Source organism: Kryptolebias marmoratus, linkage group LG9 (assembly GCF_001649575.2).
Source record: "Kryptolebias marmoratus isolate JLee-2015 linkage group LG9, ASM164957v2, whole genome shotgun sequence".
Taxonomy (NCBI): Eukaryota; Metazoa; Chordata; class Actinopteri; order Cyprinodontiformes; family Rivulidae; genus Kryptolebias; species Kryptolebias marmoratus.
Window position 1 is genome coordinate 20,065,834 of NC_051438.1, and position 20,395 is coordinate 20,086,228.

Genomic DNA, 20,395 nt, shown 5'->3' on the forward strand with positions numbered 1-20,395 from the left:
AAACTTATGTCAAGGTCAATGGAAAAGACAGCTTCAGAAACTTAATATTCTGCTGTTTTATGTAATAGTTTTAATTGCAGTATGCACTGTATTGACTTTGTTTGTCTGCAACTATATTGTTGTATGTTCACTTCAAACACTCTTGAGAAAAAGACCTCACGTCTCAATGAGATAACCTGGATGAATAAAGGTCAAATGAAAAATAGGAAGAATAAGTAGAGCTGGAAGCTTGATACAAATGAAATGAAGTAACATAAAATGTCCTATAAATGATGTTTAAAATATCTGAAATGTTAATTGTGGATAGGGTGAATGCCATTCAGTCTGAAGTGTTCGTTTTGGCAAAAAAAAAAACTCAGTTGTGGATATTTGAGTTGAAGAGGTTAACTATTACATGATAAATTGGCCTGCCAAAAGTAAGTCAAGTAGCCAACCTCAAACAAATCTGAGTTAATTTGTTTGGGCGTTTTTCGTTTTAATATTACTTTAAATAAAAAGGTTTTAGTTAAATAAATTATGACTTAACAGTGAGATTTAATGACACATTTTACCGAAATTTCACGTGCCCAATAATATCAGGATGTATTTCAAATACGTCCTGATCAAAATAAAAACAGAACTGAAGAGTAGCGCCACAAATATACGTCACGACACAAGAAGGTCTACGTCATAAAAAGTCGACAGAAACATCGGACCATTGCGTCGGACCAACAATGAATTCAAAACAAGCGCTGGTTTTAACGCTTTTGTTATTAGATTCAAACGTAAAAACGAGGGAAAGAAAAATGAGGAAAAAGAAAAGGCTGTGGACGCGCTCAATCCTGGGAAAAAGAGGACAATATGGGATGCCTGTTGTCCTAAACGAACCCGAGGTTATTGTTTTTATTAACCATTAGCATTGCTAACATCATAGCGCCTAACGTCGTCACATAAACACACCAATAAAACTGTTATAACTTTTGATTTTAATTGTTACGAATCTTGACAGGGAATTATTTATTCATTTTTATAGGTTGCTGGTCAAAACAGGTTAAAAGATCTGCTGTGTATGAATGCCGAACAGTTCAACCATCTTCTTCAGCTGGTCACTCCGTATATTTCCAAACAAAACACCCATCTGAGACCTACAATCAGTGCAAGAGAGAGGCTGTTTGTTACTCTGAGATATTTAGTTACTGGTAAGAAATGTAATTTAACATCAGTCTCCAAATAAATGTAATTGAACTATCAGTTATCATTTTTTTTAACTGTCTACTTTTAGGAGAGTCATTTGTATCACTAAGCTGCCAATATCACATTGGAAGGAGTACAATTAGTGGAATTGTTAAAGAGACATGTGAAGCCTTGTACCTTGTTCTGAAGGATAACTACCTAAAGGTAAAATTTGAATTACAAAAAGAGAATGACATCATCTTTCTGCACATTATTTTATTTTTAGATGCATTTTCTGTACTCTTTCAGACACCCACTACAGAAGCTCAGTGGAGAGAAGTTGCACTTGGTTTTCAAGAGAGATGTCAGTTTCCTCATTGTGTTGGGGCCGTGGACGAGAAACACATCAATATTCGTCCGCCGGGGAACAGTGGAAGCACCTTATCTTTAGTTTTGTTAGCCGTGGTAAATGCAAGCTATCAGTTTCTGTATGCACATGTTGAAACCCAGGGGGGAGCGTCTGATAGTGGCGTCTTTGCACACTCAGATCTGCGGACAGCAGTTGACAGGAACCTATTAAATCTTCCTCCTGCCCAAAGCTTGCCAGGCACAGATGTCAGCATGCCATATGTGTTTGTTACGGATGAAGCTTTCCCTTTGCAGCCAAATCTGATGAAGGCATACCCATTCAGGCAGCTTGACCACGACCAGCGCATCTTCAACTACAGGTTATCGAGAGCAAGTCGTGTAGCTGAAAATGCATTTGGAATTCTTTCAAACAGGTGGCAAATTTTCCTGTCCATCATCCCACTAAATCCAGATTTAGTGTCCCAGATAACTCTGGCGGCCCTGTCTCTTCATAACTACCTCTGCGATCAAGCGAAAGACACATACACCCCGCCTTCCTTCACAGATTCAGAGGATGAAGCGCACAACATCATCCCCGGAAGTTGGCGCAGCAGCCCAGTTCTTTCTTCACTGACTGCTGGAAAAAACAAAAATACCACAAGAACTGCAAAGCAGCAACGGGACACATTAAAGGCTTACTTTGTATCACCTGCAGGGTCTGTCCCGTGGCAGGAAGAGGTGATTTAATAAAGCAACTTATAACTTAGCAGTTAGAAAAAAAGCACTTTCACAACATTTAAATTACATCTGTTTGAACAAAAAGCAGCTGTTTAGATCACATTTGAACGTGAATTTTTACAAACATGTCTGTCATGAAAAGGACTGAATGTTTTTTTATTTTTTTAAAACAACTACAGTTGTTTAACATAAAAAGTGAAATTAATAAACCTATTTATGGAAAGAGTTTGTCCTCCTCTTCTTTAACTTGGATATTTAGAGTGTGTGATGTGTGTTGTGGGAAACCCTCATACGCCGGCCGTGGTGTCGGGTCACAAGGTTCTGACGGAGTTTGGGTTCCTGACATGCTCCGTTCCTGTGCTGCGTACAATATTGCCAGAATAGATTGCTCTGCTTTCATTTTTTCCACAGGATCAGTTATTTGACGCATCTTGCTAGCCACATATTTGCCAAAGAGATCATCGGAGTCTTCGATACTAAAAGCGTTGGTTACTGCTTGTTTCAGTAATGCCACTTTCTCCCTCTCGAGATTTTCCTCAGTTTCTGTACTGTTGGTCTTGCCGTGGCCCCTCTGCCTTTTTGGCTGGCGCTGTTGCGAAGCGTTCGCTGTGGGAGTGGAGGTACTCTCCCATGATTCTCGAGGTGAAGATGCCGATGAAGCTGGGTCATCTGTCTCCTCTGCCCAGTCTTGCTCGTCATGTCTCCCACCATCCTCGCGCTGCTGTTTCAAGATGCATGGAGTAAATGATACAATTTAATCGGTCTATACTGACAGAAACAGAAAGAGCAATAAGCTACAATATGTTGCATAATAAATTTATTTATACATGTGTTATACGTGTTTATATATGTGTTGAGGTAGACTGTCAGCTATTACCACACCAAGTTTTAGCTCAATATCAGTAAATCTGACTAAGATATTGAGATTTATGTATTGACCAAAGTCTATTAGCTGCAACAGCCATCTTGTTGTTCATCCAATGAGTTACATTAATTAAATCTATCCAGTGGTTCATGAAATAGTTTAGCTAATAAACAGTATAGTTGGATTGTTCTGAGTTTACTAACTTTTGGGATGATTGATATTCAGCTCACTCCTTTTATTTACATGTGTTTAAAGCAAAACTTTAGAAGTTCAGGTCATTTCAAATTTGGCCTAATAGTGTATACATACAGCTTGTAATGGAATTAAACAAACTATACAGTTTGTGTTTAATTCATTGTTTATTGGAAACACATAGTTTACCTCCAGTGTGCTGAAAGCCTGACGAGGCAACACGTGACACTTGAGGAAGTCCATGTTTTTCAAGATCCACTTTTGCCGAGACGTGAGTTCTTTGTCCCCGCTTCCGCCGGGCCTGGGGTGCACGAGTTTCCCGTACTGAGTCCGAAGCGAAGCAGCACGAGTTACGACTTCTCTCACTGCGCACAATGAGTCAGTTTAAACATAATTTATTATTTAAACATTTATGTGTGTGGCATTCAAGGGCGTGAAATGGGATGAATGGTTTGGCAAACAAATTAGGAAATACTCACTTTGTATTTGCAGTTCCTCCGATATTTCCCTCCAAGCTCTTTCCTTTTTAGAGCGATTGTGGTAGTCTTTGGAGGAAATATCATACAGACACTCCTGTTGTTGCCAAAGCTTAACAAATCTCACTTCTTTATTAGCCCACATGTGCTTTCGTGAAGCCATTATTTGTACATTTAGATCCTGTCACTCTGTGGCTGTATTCTTGGTTGGTTGTAGTGCTGCACGACTTGGTCAGGATATTTCTGACACCTGAAGTTAATGTAGGTCGTCTTTGGTCGTGAGAGAGCTAAATCGGCTGTCGGAGAGCCAGTCATACAACGGAAACGGAAACATACCGTAATACTCCGCTAACGGCGCAAGGTGAGATTTTTTGACCGCCATCTTGCTAAGTGCTAGCCTGTCACTGTACTGTTTACAGTACAGCCTCGTTTTGCTGTGCGCTATGTCATCATTCCAAAAAGAAAAAGCCATATTTTGTTTAACTGAACTTAACTCCACAAGAATGCCGTAATGAGCCTCCAACCAAGCCCGGTGTGGTTAAGCTAGCCGACTCTGTGCGGACAGGATTTTGCTGCACACATATTGTGTATTACGGTACGTGTTGAACGGGTGCCGTGAAAGACCAAAAAAAGGCTCGACGAAGCTCTTTTTAAACACACTGTATTGAAATGTCACAATATTATTAACTTAAAGTAAAAAATAAAGTAAAACTTCAGTTGTAATTCTTATTTGGACTTACATATCCCATAAAAATGCCTCATTATTTGATATAAAATGTTTTGGATAATATTAAAAGCAAAATCTATATAAATACCATTCTGCCAGTATGGGACAGTCAACAATTATAATCCTCAAAAGGTGACAAAATGTCTATTGTATTTATGTTTAGGGTAAAAGTTGTGTAGGACAAATATTGTATTCATAAAACAGTACAGTTTTAGATAAATTAGATTAAAATATACATGCAAATGTGGCATTTGGGCATAATGAAAGAATGAATGTCTAATATTTCTGATATTTAGGCTTTGACTACTACCAATCATTAAGAGGTGATGCAAAAACTTTTAATTACCGTAAGTCTTCCTAACAGTGACCTATACTGTTACTAGTACAGATATCATGTAATTTTACTATATAATTATAGTAAATAATAGTAAATAGTTACTATATAATTATGGATAATACAGTCAAAGTCAACACTATCTTTATTTTGGTTTAACAATTAATCAAGTCTCAATCAACAAAAATTAACTTGTTTTTAATGAACCAATTTAAGCATTTAAGTTTAAAGAGCTGATTTGTTGTGGAGGAAGTGACTGTAATCGATATATTACCAAGGCTGGTTGGTTATTAAATAACTCAGTATTTGTATCTGTAATGCTGTGTTTTAATAACCTCAGTATGACTTACAGTGAGATTTTGTCTAAAAGTTAGACCATTACCAACTTTTAGAGGTGGAACTCCAGACAAATCTGAGCTCAGTTTGATGTTTGACAAACGGGAACTACAGTTGAGGTAAGCTTTTAACTGATATTTCTTTATAGTTTATTATTTAAATGCATTTGATCCTTCATTGCTCAGTAATATTCATAAATGTGTCTTAGTTGCAGCAGCAGCGGTGAGTGTAGGCACCAGTAATTAGATTATAATGGTCCAAACAATCACTCATTCTTCCAGGTAGGCTCTGGATTTGAACGTAATCTGGGATTTGGTGGCTCAGTGCTGAGTGGTGTGGAAACCCAGGAAGTAGCCTGATGTTCCTCACATACAGAGACACATGCCGGCTGGTGGCACAGACTGGCAACTCCTGAGAGTTTACAGGTGTGTGACGAAAAGATTAGATACCTGGGTGGTTATGTCATAGCAGTGTGATGATAGGCTATAACAGCCTGGTAATTTAAAGGATTATTGTCTGCCCAGTGAGAGGCAGTTTCTCAGACTGTCTGTTGTTGTTTTTCAAGGTTTGCGCCAGATGTCTTGGGCTTCCCAAGAGTCCCTCTGTCAGACATTGTGAATGTGGTTTGAGCTGAAACGGTCCATACAGCAGCAAATGTATCTTAAAAGGATTGTTTAGATCTTTAGAAGTGGGATTCCATGAAAACATTCTGAACAATTAACATCTTACCTGTCGTGGATGACTCTTTGGACGCCTCAGTTTGGAAAAATAGAGTTTAATTCTGACCGTATCGATGAGCTAATGGCTAGTCAAGATCAAAAGTGGACTGTTGCTGTCTTAAAAACAACTCCGGTCTCAAAGGTTTTGTAGTTACGGTGTATTTGTTGAATCTAATTAAACCTCACGATGTTATGCAACCTGAATTCAGTCACACTGACATAACCAGATCGCCCAGGCCAACACTAATGTCTCGAGGTAAGCTCATCTCATCACTCAATCTTTATTAATACGGGACGACATTCATTCTCAATCCCAAACTCACACACTCACTCCATGCACACCACCCCCAGGAGTCCACGCACCGTCTGCCAGGGACCGCCAGCGGTAGCCAGGCAGTCAGGTAGCTGTGTGCCACCAGCCGGAGTCTCATTCATCCACTTTTTCACACTCATCTGACTGCAGCCGACAGAGTCTTTACCAAACAACCAAGAAGGCGCTACAAGCTCGTCTGTCTAGTTTTATTAAGGTAAGACTGCTTATAGCAATCATTATCTACATTGTATTGTATGCATGTTACTGTTCTAGGTAATAAAACCATCAGTTCAAGGTAAATTTAAATCATTTCTATAAAAAACATTCTGACTTCTGAGGATATTTTATGATCTCCAAAGATGAGTTTGTTTCATATTTTAAGTAAATCCAGCTGCATCCTGAAGAACTTCCTCCCATCTTTCCCAGATGTTTCCCTGGTCTGCTGTTTTCTCCCTCGAACCCAAAGTGCCAGGCCAGCGCTCCACAGAGGAGCTGGTGACCAACACCCTGATGCTGGAGCTGGGGGCCATGGTGAAGCGCACCGAGCGCATCCGTCTGGAGAGGGCGGCGGAGGGTCGGCGCCGCCGCCGCAGCTCCTCGTCCACAGCCGACTACAGCTGGCTGGCAAACACCCCGGCCCCTCAGCCCTACCAGCTCACTCCCAACGACCTGCTGGAGCTGCAGGACCTCTGTGCCAAAATCCCCCCTGCACAGTGTGGGCCTGCTATTGTCAGGTGAGACACACAAAAAAATGTAGACGGAGATACAACTGGGTGGAAGAAAAAGACACATTTCAAGAGCTGTTATTGATGCATAAAGGAACAGAAAAAACGGAAAATAAAGAACCATGCAGGTTGCCCCTGGAGCCCCTCAGAAAGAGCCACTGAGTCAGTTACAACACAGAAAATACAAAGACATTATGAATGAATTAATATGAATTTTATGTAACACCACAGCACAGAACATGAAAGAGGGAACTAAAGAGGATGGACCTTCAGCTAATCCCTTTAACACACTATAAGCAACAACATGCTGATACTTTTAGATCTCCTGAAAGGAGATAATAACCCAATAATAACCCAAGACAAGAGCTGGAACACCTCCATCACCTGCATCCTGACAAGGATATGTATATATGTATATATACATATTTATTTAAATGGACTAAGATTGTATTACTCAATATAATATGAGCTAAAATGCATGTATCATAACTTTTGTTATGAATAGAAAGATTTTAAAATAAAAAAAGGTTTATAGTCATGTTGAAACTTTAAAAGAGGACCTTGCTTTCGATTTGTCTAAGTTTTCTAGCTTCAGCACAAAGCGGTCAGCGTTCCTACTTCGACAGTGGTGTAGAGAAGGATTTCAGGGCCCTGAAACAAGGTGGCACCTCCAGCCGCGCCTCCACCCCCTCAGTTTACGTCTCAGTCTGCGTCTGTTTTGTCCCGGCTGTAAAATAACTATAAATGTGCGCCAACCCAGATCAAAACCTCCTCCTCCTCCTCCTCCCTCCGCAGGTTCAGGAGGATGGTGACGCAGATGGAGCCCGAGGTTCACGAGGTCCCCCGCCTGTTTCGCTCCGTTCTGCGCAGCTGCGTGGAGGAGGTCGGTGCCGACGACGACGCTCACGTCCCGAGCGCACTTTTCGAGAAGCAGCAGCGCAGCAAGAGCCTCTCCTTCGTCACCTTCCGCACGAAGTTCTGCACCGGGCAGATGTTCAAGGGCAGCGGCCTGAGGGGCTCCAGGGGCAACCTGCAGCAGCAGGTGGATTGGTCCGACGATGAGGAGGATGAAGGGGGAGAGGAGGAGGCCATGAGGGCCAGGGCAAGGAAGGGCAGGAGCAAGAGCATGCCGGACATCACGCCGCTGGAGCAGAGCGCTCATGGGTGAAAAGGAGAGAGGATCAGAAGGAAGAACATTTTTTAAACATCTATTTTTTTAAAGATGGAAAAAAGAAAGTATTTTAAAATATTTTATAATCTAGTTTAGCCATCTACCTGCTACTGAACTATAGATAAACTGTTTTTAAGAGGTCAGAGGCGTTTACTTTGAGCTGATGGTTAAGCACCGAACAGTTTTTACCCATACAGCAGGTATCATTTATCTCTGCTAGAGCTGTAAATAAAGGCTTATTTACATTTATTACAAAAAGAAAAATAGCTCGGGTTAGTTTAGCAGGTACATAAACTGAAGTATCTGTCAACATTTATAACTAGTGATGGATAAAAGTTATTACTAGTTTTCCTGAGTGAGGTAATATTTCAGTATCTTATGGTTCTTCTGTTTCAGCACTCATTGAACCAACCAACATCCCTAATTTTATGTTAGTTTAAACACAGAACAAAAAGACTATGATACGACCCATGCACCTATTACAACCTTCATGTAGCTCTAAAGTTAAACGCGTGATGCAAAGAACTCCTGATGAGTGACGGAAACATCTCCTGGAGGAACACTGTTTCTCTGCTGAGTAGCAAACCGTCTCACATGCAGGATGGTGGTCCTCCAGGACCGGGGCTGGACGCAGCCGTTATGCAACAGAGAGGCCCTATGTGGGACGTCGTCCATATTTTGTTTCCTCAGCAGCCACAGCGCCACCCTAAATCACCAGCAGCTGTTAGAAGACGCTCTTTAAGCAACCGAGCTCAGATTGTGTCAGACGTTTTGTTGTCCCTGTGAATGTATTTGAGGTAATAAACGTTGTTCTAATATTTTCTACGATTAAAGCACTGCTTTTTTTATGACTGCGTCTGTTTTGCTTCGAATATCTGCACACATTTGTAACAGTGAGGACTGAAACTAAACGGCTTTGACCCTAAATGTTTCTATGCCTGCCAGCAGCTTGTTGATGAAGGCACGACTTGCTGAGGAAAAACACCGCGGGTAATTTAATGTGCCTCTGCGGCGTCAGTAAGCTGGATTTTAACCGAAGCGTCTTTTTCTGGCACGACAAAGCACCGAGACATCCCCAAGAAGACCTTAAACATCAGTGCCAGCATCCCATTGTTATTTTATTAATGCGCACTCTCTTTCCAATACATCATCATATCTATTTGCACTTTATACAACAAAGGAAGTCAAGGCATTTGGCTAAAAAACAGGGAGAAAATAGAAACCACTTCTTTCTTTTTAAAAAGTAATGGTCATTTAAATAATCGTCTTCTTACAGAGAGAGGTGGAGAAACTACAAGAGATCCAACCAGATACTTCCAGGGAACCTGGTGGATGAAATCACTTCATCAGCAGGTCGCCTCCACTCAGAGGAACCCCTTCATCAGCTCCGATCCTCCCTGCGGCAGTTTGAGACTTCTCCCACCCCCCCTAAACCTGCCCGGCCGCTTCCAGCCAGGACAGTTTCAATTAAAACACCTTTTTAATATAACTTTACACTATTAGTGACTCGTGCTTTAAAATACACGTCGACCTTCAGTTCAAGCGGCGCCGGCCGGCCGCCTTCGGGCGCCTCAGCTTCATGTCACAGTTTAACAGGAGTACCCTTTTGGCAAAAACAACTTTGAAAAGAAACACAAACTGTAACTGGAATAAAGATAGAAAAAGAAAAAAAAAAAAAAAGCTCACATTATAAATGAATGTTGCTGAATTAAGAATTACTGAGATCTAGTTCAGTTCTTCAGATAAAAAGAAGATAGAAGCAAAATAATATGAGAATAGAGTCCAGTTCTATGGTTTGGCTTTGAATTAAAAAAATATAAAGTAAAGGGGGGTAAACAAGAAAAATCAGTTTGCAGAATCAAACTATTAAATTACAGCCATTTTGAATAAATGTTTAACAATAGTTGGTCGAAGTATAATGCAGAGCAGGCTTTTTGCTCCATACACAATTTTATTTGGACAGAGTTCAGCCTCTTCGTTCTCCACCAAGCTGTTGAATCAAGAGTCCGCCGCTTGGAAGCAACCAAAAGGTCCGTATTAGCCTCCGTCAAACCGTTCCAAAGAAGTCCGTCCTCCCAGTCTGCTGCATGTCCTGGTCTGACTCTCGCTTCACCTCCCCTCGATTCAGNTTTCATAACCCGGAGACTCTAGCACAAGGCATCTCTTTTATTTCAAAAATTCAAGCTGGCAGCTTACATGCTCACACACACACACACCTCCCTTCAGCTGCTCGTCTTCGTTTACTTTTAGGCAAAGAAGACGACAAAGATGATGAAGAAAACAGCGAGAACGAGAAAGATCTTGATCATCAGCCAGCGGTTGGAGGAGACGGACTGGAAGTATTTGAGGATTTCTGTGTGAGCGGCCTCGACGTTCAGCTGCGTGTCTTCCACGTTGGCGTCAATCCTGAGAGAAGAGGACGACAAGAAGTCAGGACTAACCGTCAAACCTCATCTTTGTCATTTTTAAGGTTAAAGATGAAGAAGAGTTGCTATGAGGGTAACTGTTCACTTTCAGTCTCTCTGCTGAATGTAATTATGGGTAACATGGAAGATTCTGCATCAATTTTCAAATGTCAAAGTTTGATTTTGTAACATTATTTTGTTGTATGTTCAGAGAATCAGCAAAGCAGTTGCTGCAGAGTGACGTTTGTCCTAATAGCTCCTGTAGCTTCCTGCAGTAGAAACATGTTACACTAAAGCTGTTTTAACTTATTTTTCATCTTTTTGTAACTGGAACTTAAAGATTATATGCCTGTAAATAATAAAGTGACTGCTTTTAGTGATGATTTTGAAACATCTGATTTGCGTATTAACTTCCAATGATAAACACAGAGGTAAATGCATTAGCCTTTTCTGTTAGCATCTATGCTAATTGTTGGTCAGAAGACTGAGATTAATGGGGGTTTTCTGACATATGCTATGTGTGCTCTTTATTAGGCATTAACATTTATAAATCAGTGTTTATTTATGTTTTTAAGTTTTAAGAAAATCAAAACATCAATAATCGAATCGTAGGTGCCTACAGCTTTCCGCCGCTCGTATATTCTTCCTAATGTTGTGATGATGTCAACCATGACAGAAATTTATGTTCAGTCTTTATATTCTCTGATAATAAGCTGATGAGTTACTTTCATTTTCTGTCCAATTTATTAACTTCTTAACTTTTTATTTTCTAAAGTGTAATTGTGTGAAGTGCTTTCTGTGATTAACAGAAGTAGAAATAAATAATGCAGTCAGTCTGGTTTTTTTCCTTTTCCCATCTCACCTCTGGATGGTCTCCTCCTGCTCTTTAACCATGTGTGCCAGCTGCTGGAATATAGAACCCAGTTCAACGATTGTGCTCTCGATGTTCTGCATGGTGTCCGCACGGCTCTGGATGTACGAGTCCTGGAATGGCAAAACAATCAACGTTTTAAAAACCAACAACAACAAAAAAAANGGGGGGGGGGGTTCTGTGTGACACTCCCCTGCACACCGACTGACTTTAAGACAGGATTCGTCTACCTGCTCGTCGATAAGCATTAAGGAGGTGCTCTGAGAGTCCATGTCGATGGCTACGTCCCCCATGCTCCGAGACTCATCCTGCATCAGGACCGAGCTTTCTGCAAGGAACGACAGGTAAAACATAGCCGTGATCAACGAGACTGGACCAGAACTCTGAATGTTACAGGGGGCAAAGCAGAGAAAAAAAAAAAAAAAAAACAGCGGGCATATACAGTAGCTAGTCATACCCGCTGTGAGAGGCAAGCGTTCCAGGGAAATACCTTTTAAATTTGTGGTTGTATAGCCCTGGTAGTCATTGCGCGGCTCGCGAGCTGCATGCGGCTCCTGGGCCCCTTTTTTGCGGCTCCCTAAAATATTTTTTCAATCTTTGCATTACAGAGGACCAAATACAGTAAAAAATAATTCACAGCAGCTGTTGTGCACTGGCAGTCAAGACATCTCCACAACTTGTGAAGGAAACGAGAAGCAGCATGCAGAGATCAAATTTACTGCACAACATTTTATTGTAATTTGATTCACTGTTTTCACAGGAAAAAATCTGTCTGACTTCTATTTTGGCACAACCTTTAACTGTGACGATTATCGGACAATTAATTTAGCTCGATCTCCAACGTGTCTGAGGTCGTCTGTTTAGGTAGTATCTCACTGGACTGCAACTGCTGAAGACTAGTTTGGGAACGGCATTTGTGAGGGAGTCTCCAAAATGTCTGAAAACGTTCACGGGGGGGGTTCTTAATTTGTTTGCAGGAGTTGCGGAGGCTAGCAGTCTTGGGAGCTCTTCTGTGACAAAACATCTGAGGCTACAGCTTCACAAGTCCAGGTCTAGTCCAGTCACTGATAAATAACTCCTTTTAAAAACTGGTCCAAATCTGCCTTTCAGAAGGAGATTAAATCTTAACCATGGGGGTGGCTGCCAAGGTGGGATGAGCAGGATAGGGGGCGACAAATGATGTCCACGGTTAAAATAAATTTTTTTCTGATCCGTGCACACGAAATTAAACCACGATTGTCCAAAATCTGCACCATTTCAGTAGAAGAAAAAGAACAATTTGCTAGTTTTCTCACAGTTCAGGTCGCCAACTAGACTCCAGCTTTGACAGCCCAGTAAAATACTACCTTAAACAGTAAGAAACACAAATCATATTGGAACCACGTTTATTTAAACAGAAGGGTATTTTCAGAAATATGAAACATTGCAAAGATCTCATTTTCCTTCTTACAACGAGGAAATATATCAAATTCAGCCAAAACAAATGTTGAAATACTATTTTATCTGCAGTGTAATTTGTGCCTTTTAGACAATCTTTGTTAAGGAGCTCGTTTCAGCAAAGAGTTCAGTAATGTTATGAACCAAACAGGAAGTAAACGCGTGTAACAACGCCTACAAGTGAAACCAAAAGAACGATAGGTGAGATCACTAATTCTACTCTTTTCAAAACTAGCAGCAATGCTTGTTGCTTTTAACTGTTTTATCGAACGAGATGAGCCGTTTAGACGTGGTTTAGACCGAACATGCGGCACAATCTTTATCCGTATTGAGTGAAGCCACATGAACGCGCCGCAGTGACGCCACAGATTTGAAACGAGACACTTGTAAGCGCTGAGACGCAGACAGACTTACTGAAGTTGTTGGCCATCATGGGCGAAGTCGACGCGGGAGGCTGGGAGAACTGTTCTCTCCTGCTGCGCTGCTGCTTCAGGTTCTACGGAAAAACCAAAACGAGAAGTTCTAAAGACACAGAAACTCGCGTGTTGCACCTGAATAAGAATCAAAAGCTGTTCTCACCTCGGTTCTGATTTCTAGGACTGATTTGAAGTCATTCGACATTGAAGCCAGTTTGGACTGTAGATTAAAAAAAAAAAAAAAATCATATTTCAGTTTAATGCAGACCATTTTATAATTTAAACATTTATAAAATGTGAATAACTGAAACTTATCTACAGTTTTTTCAATTATTTCTTAACCTGGACTTCTCTAGAGCTCATTAAAATGTTTTTATACGTCTATTTAAACCAAATGAGATGTTTACGATGTTTAGGATACCTGTAATGACACAACTATAGTGTTAGAGTGGGTTTGGATGTGTCGGCCACCCGGAGCGCCACGAGACCTCACCAAGTCCTGCAGCTGTGCAATCTGTTTGTTAAGGCTGTTGATGTCCTGCACACATAAACACGAAGGAGGAATCAGTAACAAATATTATAAATATTCTCAGTATTATTTCCCAGAGCACTACCTTAACTCACTTGTTTGATGATGTAGGTTAGCTCCTCGATCTCCACGGCCTTGTCGTCAAATAAAGACTTCTTTTTGGCCACTGGAACGGTCAAAGAAACCGAAAGCACTTTAGACAACATCACACAGGAAGCAGTTTTCCTGCTGAAGGAGTATAAAATGAACACTTACGTATAGTGAGCTTTTCCAATTTGGCAAATGTATTGCTCAAGTCTTTCCCAATTCTCCTATGAAGGAAAAAATTAATAAAATGAACAGATTCAACTCACTTTTATATTCAGAGGAAATTTAGATTTGCTTGTTTAGATTTAAAAGATTATATCAATAATTATCTGTAGCTCTCACTTTATAGTCCAGTCTGAATTAATCCTGAGTAAAAGTTCAGGTCGTTATTTCTATTTAATGTACAGAAAATGAAGATTTCTAAGTGTGTCATCAACATGAAAGATTAATAATACACATAAGAAAGCTACGGGGGTCTTACTTAGCCATAAGTGTGAAGTCGCTGCGTTGCTTGAGGGCATTAAGAGCCGGTTTACTGGGCTGGACTCCATTCTGAGGAGGAATAAAACATGAGATTTAAATCAAGGATAAAAAGGTCATGAAGTGGCTCAACACATGAGTTATAAAATCTGCAGTTTGGTAAATTAGAAGTAAATGTCTTCATGTTGTTGCCAAATTCTCTTTTCTTAAGACTTGACTATGATTTCTATGTTCTTACTAAGGGTGCTTTGTTTGTAACAAAGTGTGCTGCTTCTTGTGAAGCTGCTTCAGAGCCATTTATCTGCGATCACAACACTGTCCAAAACTGGATTATCAACAATCGTATCCTGACAGAGCAACAGATGACACATAATGGAAAAAACAAAACAAAAACAACCCAGAAAGCAAAACCAAAAGTAATTTATCTGAAGTTAATAGAGGATAAAAGTGGAATTACTTCGATAGAATTGACATTTTAAGGAGTGTGGGGTGAATTTGCCAGGTTTCACATGAAGTGTCAGTGTCATTACTGTGGCTTTTGTTTCCTCCAACATACCTGCCTGCCCTGGAGAGATTTACAGGCCGACTGAAACTCGATGGTTCGGTCTCGGCACGTCATTCTGACGCCGGTAAAAGTGTCACCAGGCTGCTCCGGACCGCCTAAAGACCGCAGGGTCCTCCTCCTCCTCCTCAAGTCCGTCTGATGAAGAATAGACTCGAATCCCTCCCTACAAACTCACATCCAAGGGGGAGTACCCTTCGTGAGCACACGTACGAACATATCTGCGACAAAGAAGGGGAAACATCCGTTACTCTTTCAGCTCGGCAGCCCCATCAAAAGACACCGTTAGCCCCACGAAAAAACGCGAACAAAATGGCGATTAAACCCGCAACAAGACCGGCGAACAGTAGCAGCTTTAACTCGCACACAAATCCACAACAGAGCTAAATTTAAATATGATTAGGTAAGAGTGATTGTCTCAAGTCTTGGAGAGCCATCACGACGCACAGCTGATCTCGGCCTCACCGGCTAACCGGCTAACGTCAGCTAAAGGAGGCTAACAGGCTTTCGTCGCCTGGCTCATCGCGTCTCACGCCCGTCAGCTTCGCTCACAACCAACGCCACCACATTCATCATCATCTAGAAGGCGACAAAACGTTTGCCTCGACCTACTTGAATCGATATCACGCCCAGTATCGGGGAGTCCTCGAAGGTTCTGGTTTCGAAAAACTCAACCGTGCTGTTAAAGTTCCGATCCGGGTCGTTTCCGGAGGTGACGTCACTGCCACGTCTACCTTACCGTGGCGGAGGAGGACGAGGCCTGCAGGTCCGGGGCGTCACCGCCAGGGGGCGACATTTATCCTAAATAGAGCGGAGACACAAAAAAATATGAAAATAAATGAAAGGATGACGTAAAAAGGATAAAACCTCTCTTTTAAATTATTGAAAGAGGGGCTAAAATCAACCCATAGATTCACATTTTAAAAAAGGTCTGCTTTTTTACATATGAACACCACAAATATTTTCATAAATTGTGAATCTGTCAACTCTGAGGCATCTTAATTGATCCTAAAACCATGGAAATGGTTTTTATTCACATGCCCGATGTGAGTTAATCAAAGGATTTAAATATCAGGTAATATATTTGAGTGCCACCCGTCAAATAATTTTTAAAAATGTGCTCAAATTTTAAACTCTCAAACTGAGAATTTTTTTTTTTTAGTTTTTAATGAGCCGTTTACCATGTTATAGGTTTGATGCTCAACAGGCCCAGAATTAGAACAAATATATTAATTTTTCACAAGAGCTCATAAGAAATTTTACTCTCAGGTTTATGTTTACTAAATAATATATATTTTTTATGTGACATTTATTGGATTTCAAAAGTATGAGGTCTGAAGTGGTGGGATATAATTTTGAACACTTTAAAGAGAAAAAAATTAAGATTAATTAAACACGGTTTGTTCCGTCTTAGATCTGTTTGCCATTACTGACATGTATGTTGTTGAGGAATAAGTTAGTAGGAGAAAAAAAAAAAACCAGAAATCCCTGAAGTCAAGGGATGTGATTAACTGCTGCCTCAGGTGAGTCGACCTGCAGGTATGGTATGGAAAGATGAAGATAAGATCCAGCAGACTCTCTGAAGTCCTCTTTCTCCTGCTGGTACCCGCATCCTCCTGCTGACAGGATTAAGCATGCCTAAACCACAAGTATGTCCTCACCTGCTGGACCCCCAACCGCAAGAAAAAAACCCCATCCGTCCCCTCCACCATGTTGTCAGAGCACCAACCCTCATCAGCTCAGCTATATTCACTGTCAGCTTTTATTCCTCGCTTTAGGACAACTCTCCTTCTGCTCATGCTTTCACACGCTGACTTTTGTGATGTTTGTACATATCAAGTCAGAAAATAACATCTTATTCATCCTCTGTTTAAATAACAGTCTTTTCTCATACATATCATGTATATTTTATGCTATTTAAACTATTTATACGTCCGTTATTTCAATCTGTTTAGTTGTGACTGAATGTCTCATGTCTTTGTTTGGCTCAGCGTGTTTTTTGTACTAAAGTGCACAATAAAAGGGGGCTGAGCCTTATTAAAAGGGCAGATCAGATATTTTGATGTGTGGTGTTGAGGAAGGGTAATGAACCTGTTGTTACCTGTTGCAGACAGCTCTTTAAATAAACTCATTTTGGAAAAGTCAATTATAAATCTAAGCGGACTGATGGACTAGCAGCTAGTCTGAGCTGGACCAAGACCAAAGTGGGCTGCTGCCATCTTTAAATAACTGTAAATCTCAAAATGGCAGCAGGACAGCTTAGTGGTTAGCACTGTTGTCTCATGGCAAGAAGGTCCTGGGTTCAAGCCCCGGGTTGTGTTTGGGGTCTTTCTGTGTGGAGCGTGTCCTCCTCGTGTTTCCTCCCATATTAAAAAAAACAAACATTTAGGCTGCCTTCAGGACCAGGCCTCCCTTGAAAAAAAAGGAATTTAAATGGGATTTTCCTGGTGAAATGAATAAAATTGTTCACTTTGCATTACACAGTTATTCTGTAGAAATATATTAATCCTGCTCCAGGCTGCACATGATGTGATACAGCTAGCTGCTGCTGCTGCAGCTGTTTGTGCATACAATTCATTGTAAATATCTGCATAAATGGTGTGGATGTTCCTAAAATAGAGTTCATGTGAATATTTTAAACTGAAGTTGTTTTAAGATGTTTGTTAGTTCAGTCAGAGGTAAACTTTTTCAAACTGAGGCCATTCAAGGAGCTACAAGTAAATTAAAAACTGTTCTTAACTTTTTCGCAGACCCCCAGTTCAAAGGATCACTATCTGAACTAAAAAAGGAAAAAAAAATGTCATTAGATTCAGCTTTTGTTTGTCTTTGTTAGGATCTGAGTTTTTGAATTGTTTTGTCTTCATGTTTCAGTTAGAGTTTATTGTTTGTGTTTTTTGTCTCTTCCCTGTGCCTCAGCCAACATTCACTTCTCCTCAGTCACTCTCTCTCTCTTCCCCATTCTCACCCATCTACACCTGCCTCTAGCTCCTTAATCATCTCACCTGTGCCCACTTCCACTAATCACCCTCTGCCTTTAATACCCGGTCACATTCTCTACCTCTCTGCTGGTTCATTGTCATACTCTTGTCTCCCTGATGTGCTGTTCTGTTTGCTCGTGCCTTCTCGTCTCCAGTGGTTCATCTTTAGTCTCAGGTCTGTTCAGGTTTAGTTTAGTTAGTTAATGTTTTTTTGTATTTAGTCTAGGTTTTGCTGCCACGTCAGCCTTTGTTTTGGGTTTGCCTTTTATTTCAAAATAAATTAGTTTTTGTTTCAACATGAGTCTGCGCTCAGGGTTCGCCTCCTTCACCCCAGCACATGACAGTCTTCTGTGGTTATGGGAACAAAATGTTGGCCTGTTAACACTTCCACTATAAACTCCAAACATGGGGATGAAGATTAGCATCAAGGCTTTTTTTTTTTAAACTATAACTCATTTCTTTATCGAAGGTGAAATCTTAATCTTAATTTGTTGACTTTGCACATGGTGTTTCCCATGTTGTAAAAAGAACGTAAATCTTTTATCAAGGCTGATGTCCTTCAGTGGAGAGAGACAGACAAGGTCTGTGGATCCACATTTCTGTTGACGATAACAAAGTTTGTTTTTCTGCAAAAGAAAAAAAAAAAGTTCTTTGTGTTCACGTCTACCTTGCTAACGCTGAACTGAATCTCACATTTTTCTGTCTAGTTAATCTACACTTTTCTCTCTCTCTTTCACACACACACACTCAGTGTAACACTGATACCATCTAACAACACACACGGTCGCAGACCAGATAGTCCAGTACCTGCTTCAACACAGCTGCTGCTACACTGAGAGGGGAGGAAACCATGGCTGCAGTTATTAGAAAAAACACTGAGCGTGAATGCAGAGAAAAGCAAGGTGGAAAAATACAGGAAGTACAAGTGCAGACTGAGAGAGACACGGTGGTGTGGAGGGATGGAGGGGGGGCTGAAAGGAGGACAAGGAGACAAGGAGACATCTAAAACTAATGCATGAAATACAGTATATAGAGAGATAAAGAGAAACGTATTGTTCCTCCTTTTTCTACAATAACCGTGGAGCTTTTAGAATTGCAACAGCCTTAAAAATAGATCCTAGAAGAAAAGCATCCTCTCAGCATCAAGATATATGACTCACTCTGTCCTTTTCTCTTTCTCTGTCTCCCTAATCTTGCTGCTATATTTAGTTCTGGCATCATGCCCTTCGACAAGGAGGTTGGTAGCAGCACTTACTGTAGCTCCTCTCATCTTCTTCTCCTTTTCCCTCTTTCCTTTCCTTTCCTTTCCTTTCCTTTCCTTTCCTTTCCTTTCCTTCAAATGGATTTCCTCAGTTTTCTGTAAGGTCATAGATCTATAATACACGTTTATAAATTAAACGGGTGGTTCGGATGTTTTGAGGCGGGGTTCTGTGAAAAGGTTATGAATCATTAATATCTTACCTGTTGTGGGTGGCTCTTTGAACACCCTCAGTTTAGACAGAGTTCAGTCCTGACTAGACTGATGAGCTCACATCTAGTCCTACTCCAATCCTACAGCTCTTGAAATAGCCTCTTTTTATAAATTTTTATATTCCCATTACATGTTAATTTAGCAGAAATATAATGATATTCTCACCTGAAGTGCCCCAGGCTGCACTGGAAGTGATACAATTAGCTGCAGCTACTGCAATTTGTGCGTGTAAATAATCAGATCTTTATGTAAATAACCATCTAATGTAAAATTGATGGCAATACAAAGGTTTATATAATTGTGTTTAGATGAACTGCTCCTAAAAGCTTGAGACTGAATTTGTTATTAGACAGCAGCAGTCCACTTTGGTTTTGGCCCCGCTCAGACTAGCCGTTAGCTTGTTAATCCGGTCAGAAATAAACTTTAGTTCTTCAAACTGAGGTTGTTCAAAGAGCTTTCTGCAGCAGGTAAGATGTTAATGGCTCAGAATCGCTTTAACAGGCAGGAGCTTCATACGTCAGCATACATTTGGTTTGTAATAAGCGCTGCTAAAGTGGAAACAAATGAAGACAGAACATCATTACCAGCAGGAGGAAAACAGAGCCAAATTACTGACCGGTTCTGCTGGAGCCTGCCAGATACAGATTGTGAACAAAATACAGATTAAAATCTTCATTCAGGGGCTCTCACACGCTTGCAACAACAAACACAAACTGCCTCATGTTCTGCACAAAGCTGCCATAACGACACAAACTCACCAGTAAAAGATCACAAAATTTAAATGCAAGTGAGTGCAAGAGCCTCATGCGTGTTTGTGTAAACTGATTATTTTACGCATGCACATAAAGTGTGGCGCTGTGCACACCTTTGTACGTCTGACTCAGCAGCACAGATTAGAGGAGGCGCAGCAACAATATTATGTCTCACAACATCACGTCACGTCACATACGCACTTTTTCTCGGTGCCACAACTCCCAGGGTGGCAAGCGTAATGAGAAGTGGCTGTTTACCTTTCATTACAGCTGAACGAGAGAATAAAAACAAAAGAAACAAAGACAGGAGG

At 40.7% G+C, this 20,395-nt stretch overlaps 4 protein-coding genes across 7 annotated transcripts; 2 read left to right on the plus strand and 2 right to left on the minus strand.

The window, feature by feature from the left end:
• Positions 1-687: 687 nt before the first annotated feature.
• On the plus strand, positions 688-2,399 carry LOC108231269 (protein ANTAGONIST OF LIKE HETEROCHROMATIN PROTEIN 1). Its single transcript, XM_017408197.3, has 4 exons — positions 688-872; positions 1,013-1,178; positions 1,262-1,377; positions 1,462-2,399. Exons 1-4 carry the CDS (start codon positions 714-716, stop codon positions 2,245-2,247), a joined length of 1,227 nt encoding a protein of 408 aa, XP_017263686.1. The 5' UTR covers positions 688-713; the 3' UTR covers positions 2,248-2,399.
• A 26-nt stretch (positions 2,400-2,425) lies between these two features.
• On the minus strand, positions 2,426-3,971 carry LOC108231246. 2 transcript variants are annotated; one of them, XM_025004168.2, is made up of 3 exons: positions 3,775-3,971; positions 3,485-3,660; positions 2,426-2,956 (listed from the first exon to the last, which is right to left on the minus strand). In XM_025004168.2, exons 1-3 carry the CDS (start codon positions 3,932-3,934, stop codon positions 2,453-2,455), a joined length of 840 nt encoding a protein of 279 aa, XP_024859936.1. In that variant the 5' UTR covers positions 3,935-3,971; the 3' UTR covers positions 2,426-2,452. The 2 variants fall into 2 exon arrangements, with proteins under 2 accessions (XP_024859936.1, XP_017263657.1); XM_017408168.3 differs by having other exon boundaries at positions 2,426-2,959.
• Positions 3,972-4,062: 91 nt separating this feature from the next.
• Positions 4,063-8,917, plus strand: zgc:162144 (RD3 domain-containing protein). 2 transcript variants are annotated; one of them, XM_017408195.3, is made up of 4 exons: positions 4,063-6,143; positions 6,239-6,414; positions 6,627-6,934; positions 7,721-8,917. In XM_017408195.3, exons 3-4 carry the CDS (start codon positions 6,627-6,629, stop codon positions 8,091-8,093), a joined length of 681 nt encoding a protein of 226 aa, XP_017263684.1. In that variant the 5' UTR covers positions 4,063-6,143; positions 6,239-6,414; the 3' UTR covers positions 8,094-8,917. The 2 variants fall into 2 exon arrangements, with proteins under 2 accessions (XP_017263684.1, XP_037833481.1); XM_037977553.1 differs by lacking the exon at positions 4,063-6,143 and having other exon boundaries at positions 6,169-6,414.
• Positions 8,918-10,293: 1,376 nt separating this feature from the next.
• Positions 10,294-15,646, minus strand: stx5a (syntaxin 5A). Of its 2 annotated transcripts, XM_017408106.3 has the most exons (12): positions 15,496-15,646; positions 14,878-15,104; positions 14,323-14,393; positions 14,010-14,065; positions 13,850-13,920; positions 13,647-13,763; positions 13,389-13,445; positions 13,224-13,305; positions 11,863-11,949; positions 11,603-11,700; positions 11,364-11,485; positions 10,294-10,502 (listed from the first exon to the last, which is right to left on the minus strand). In XM_017408106.3, the coding sequence occupies exons 2-12, from the start codon at positions 14,938-14,940 to the stop codon at positions 10,343-10,345; spliced, it is 984 nt and encodes a 327-aa protein (XP_017263595.1). In that variant the 5' UTR covers positions 14,941-15,104; positions 15,496-15,646; the 3' UTR covers positions 10,294-10,342. The 2 variants fall into 2 exon arrangements, with proteins under 2 accessions (XP_017263595.1, XP_017263596.1); XM_017408107.3 differs by lacking the exon at positions 11,863-11,949 and having other exon boundaries at positions 10,343-10,502.
• Between the last annotated feature and the right edge of the window lie 4,749 nt (positions 15,647-20,395).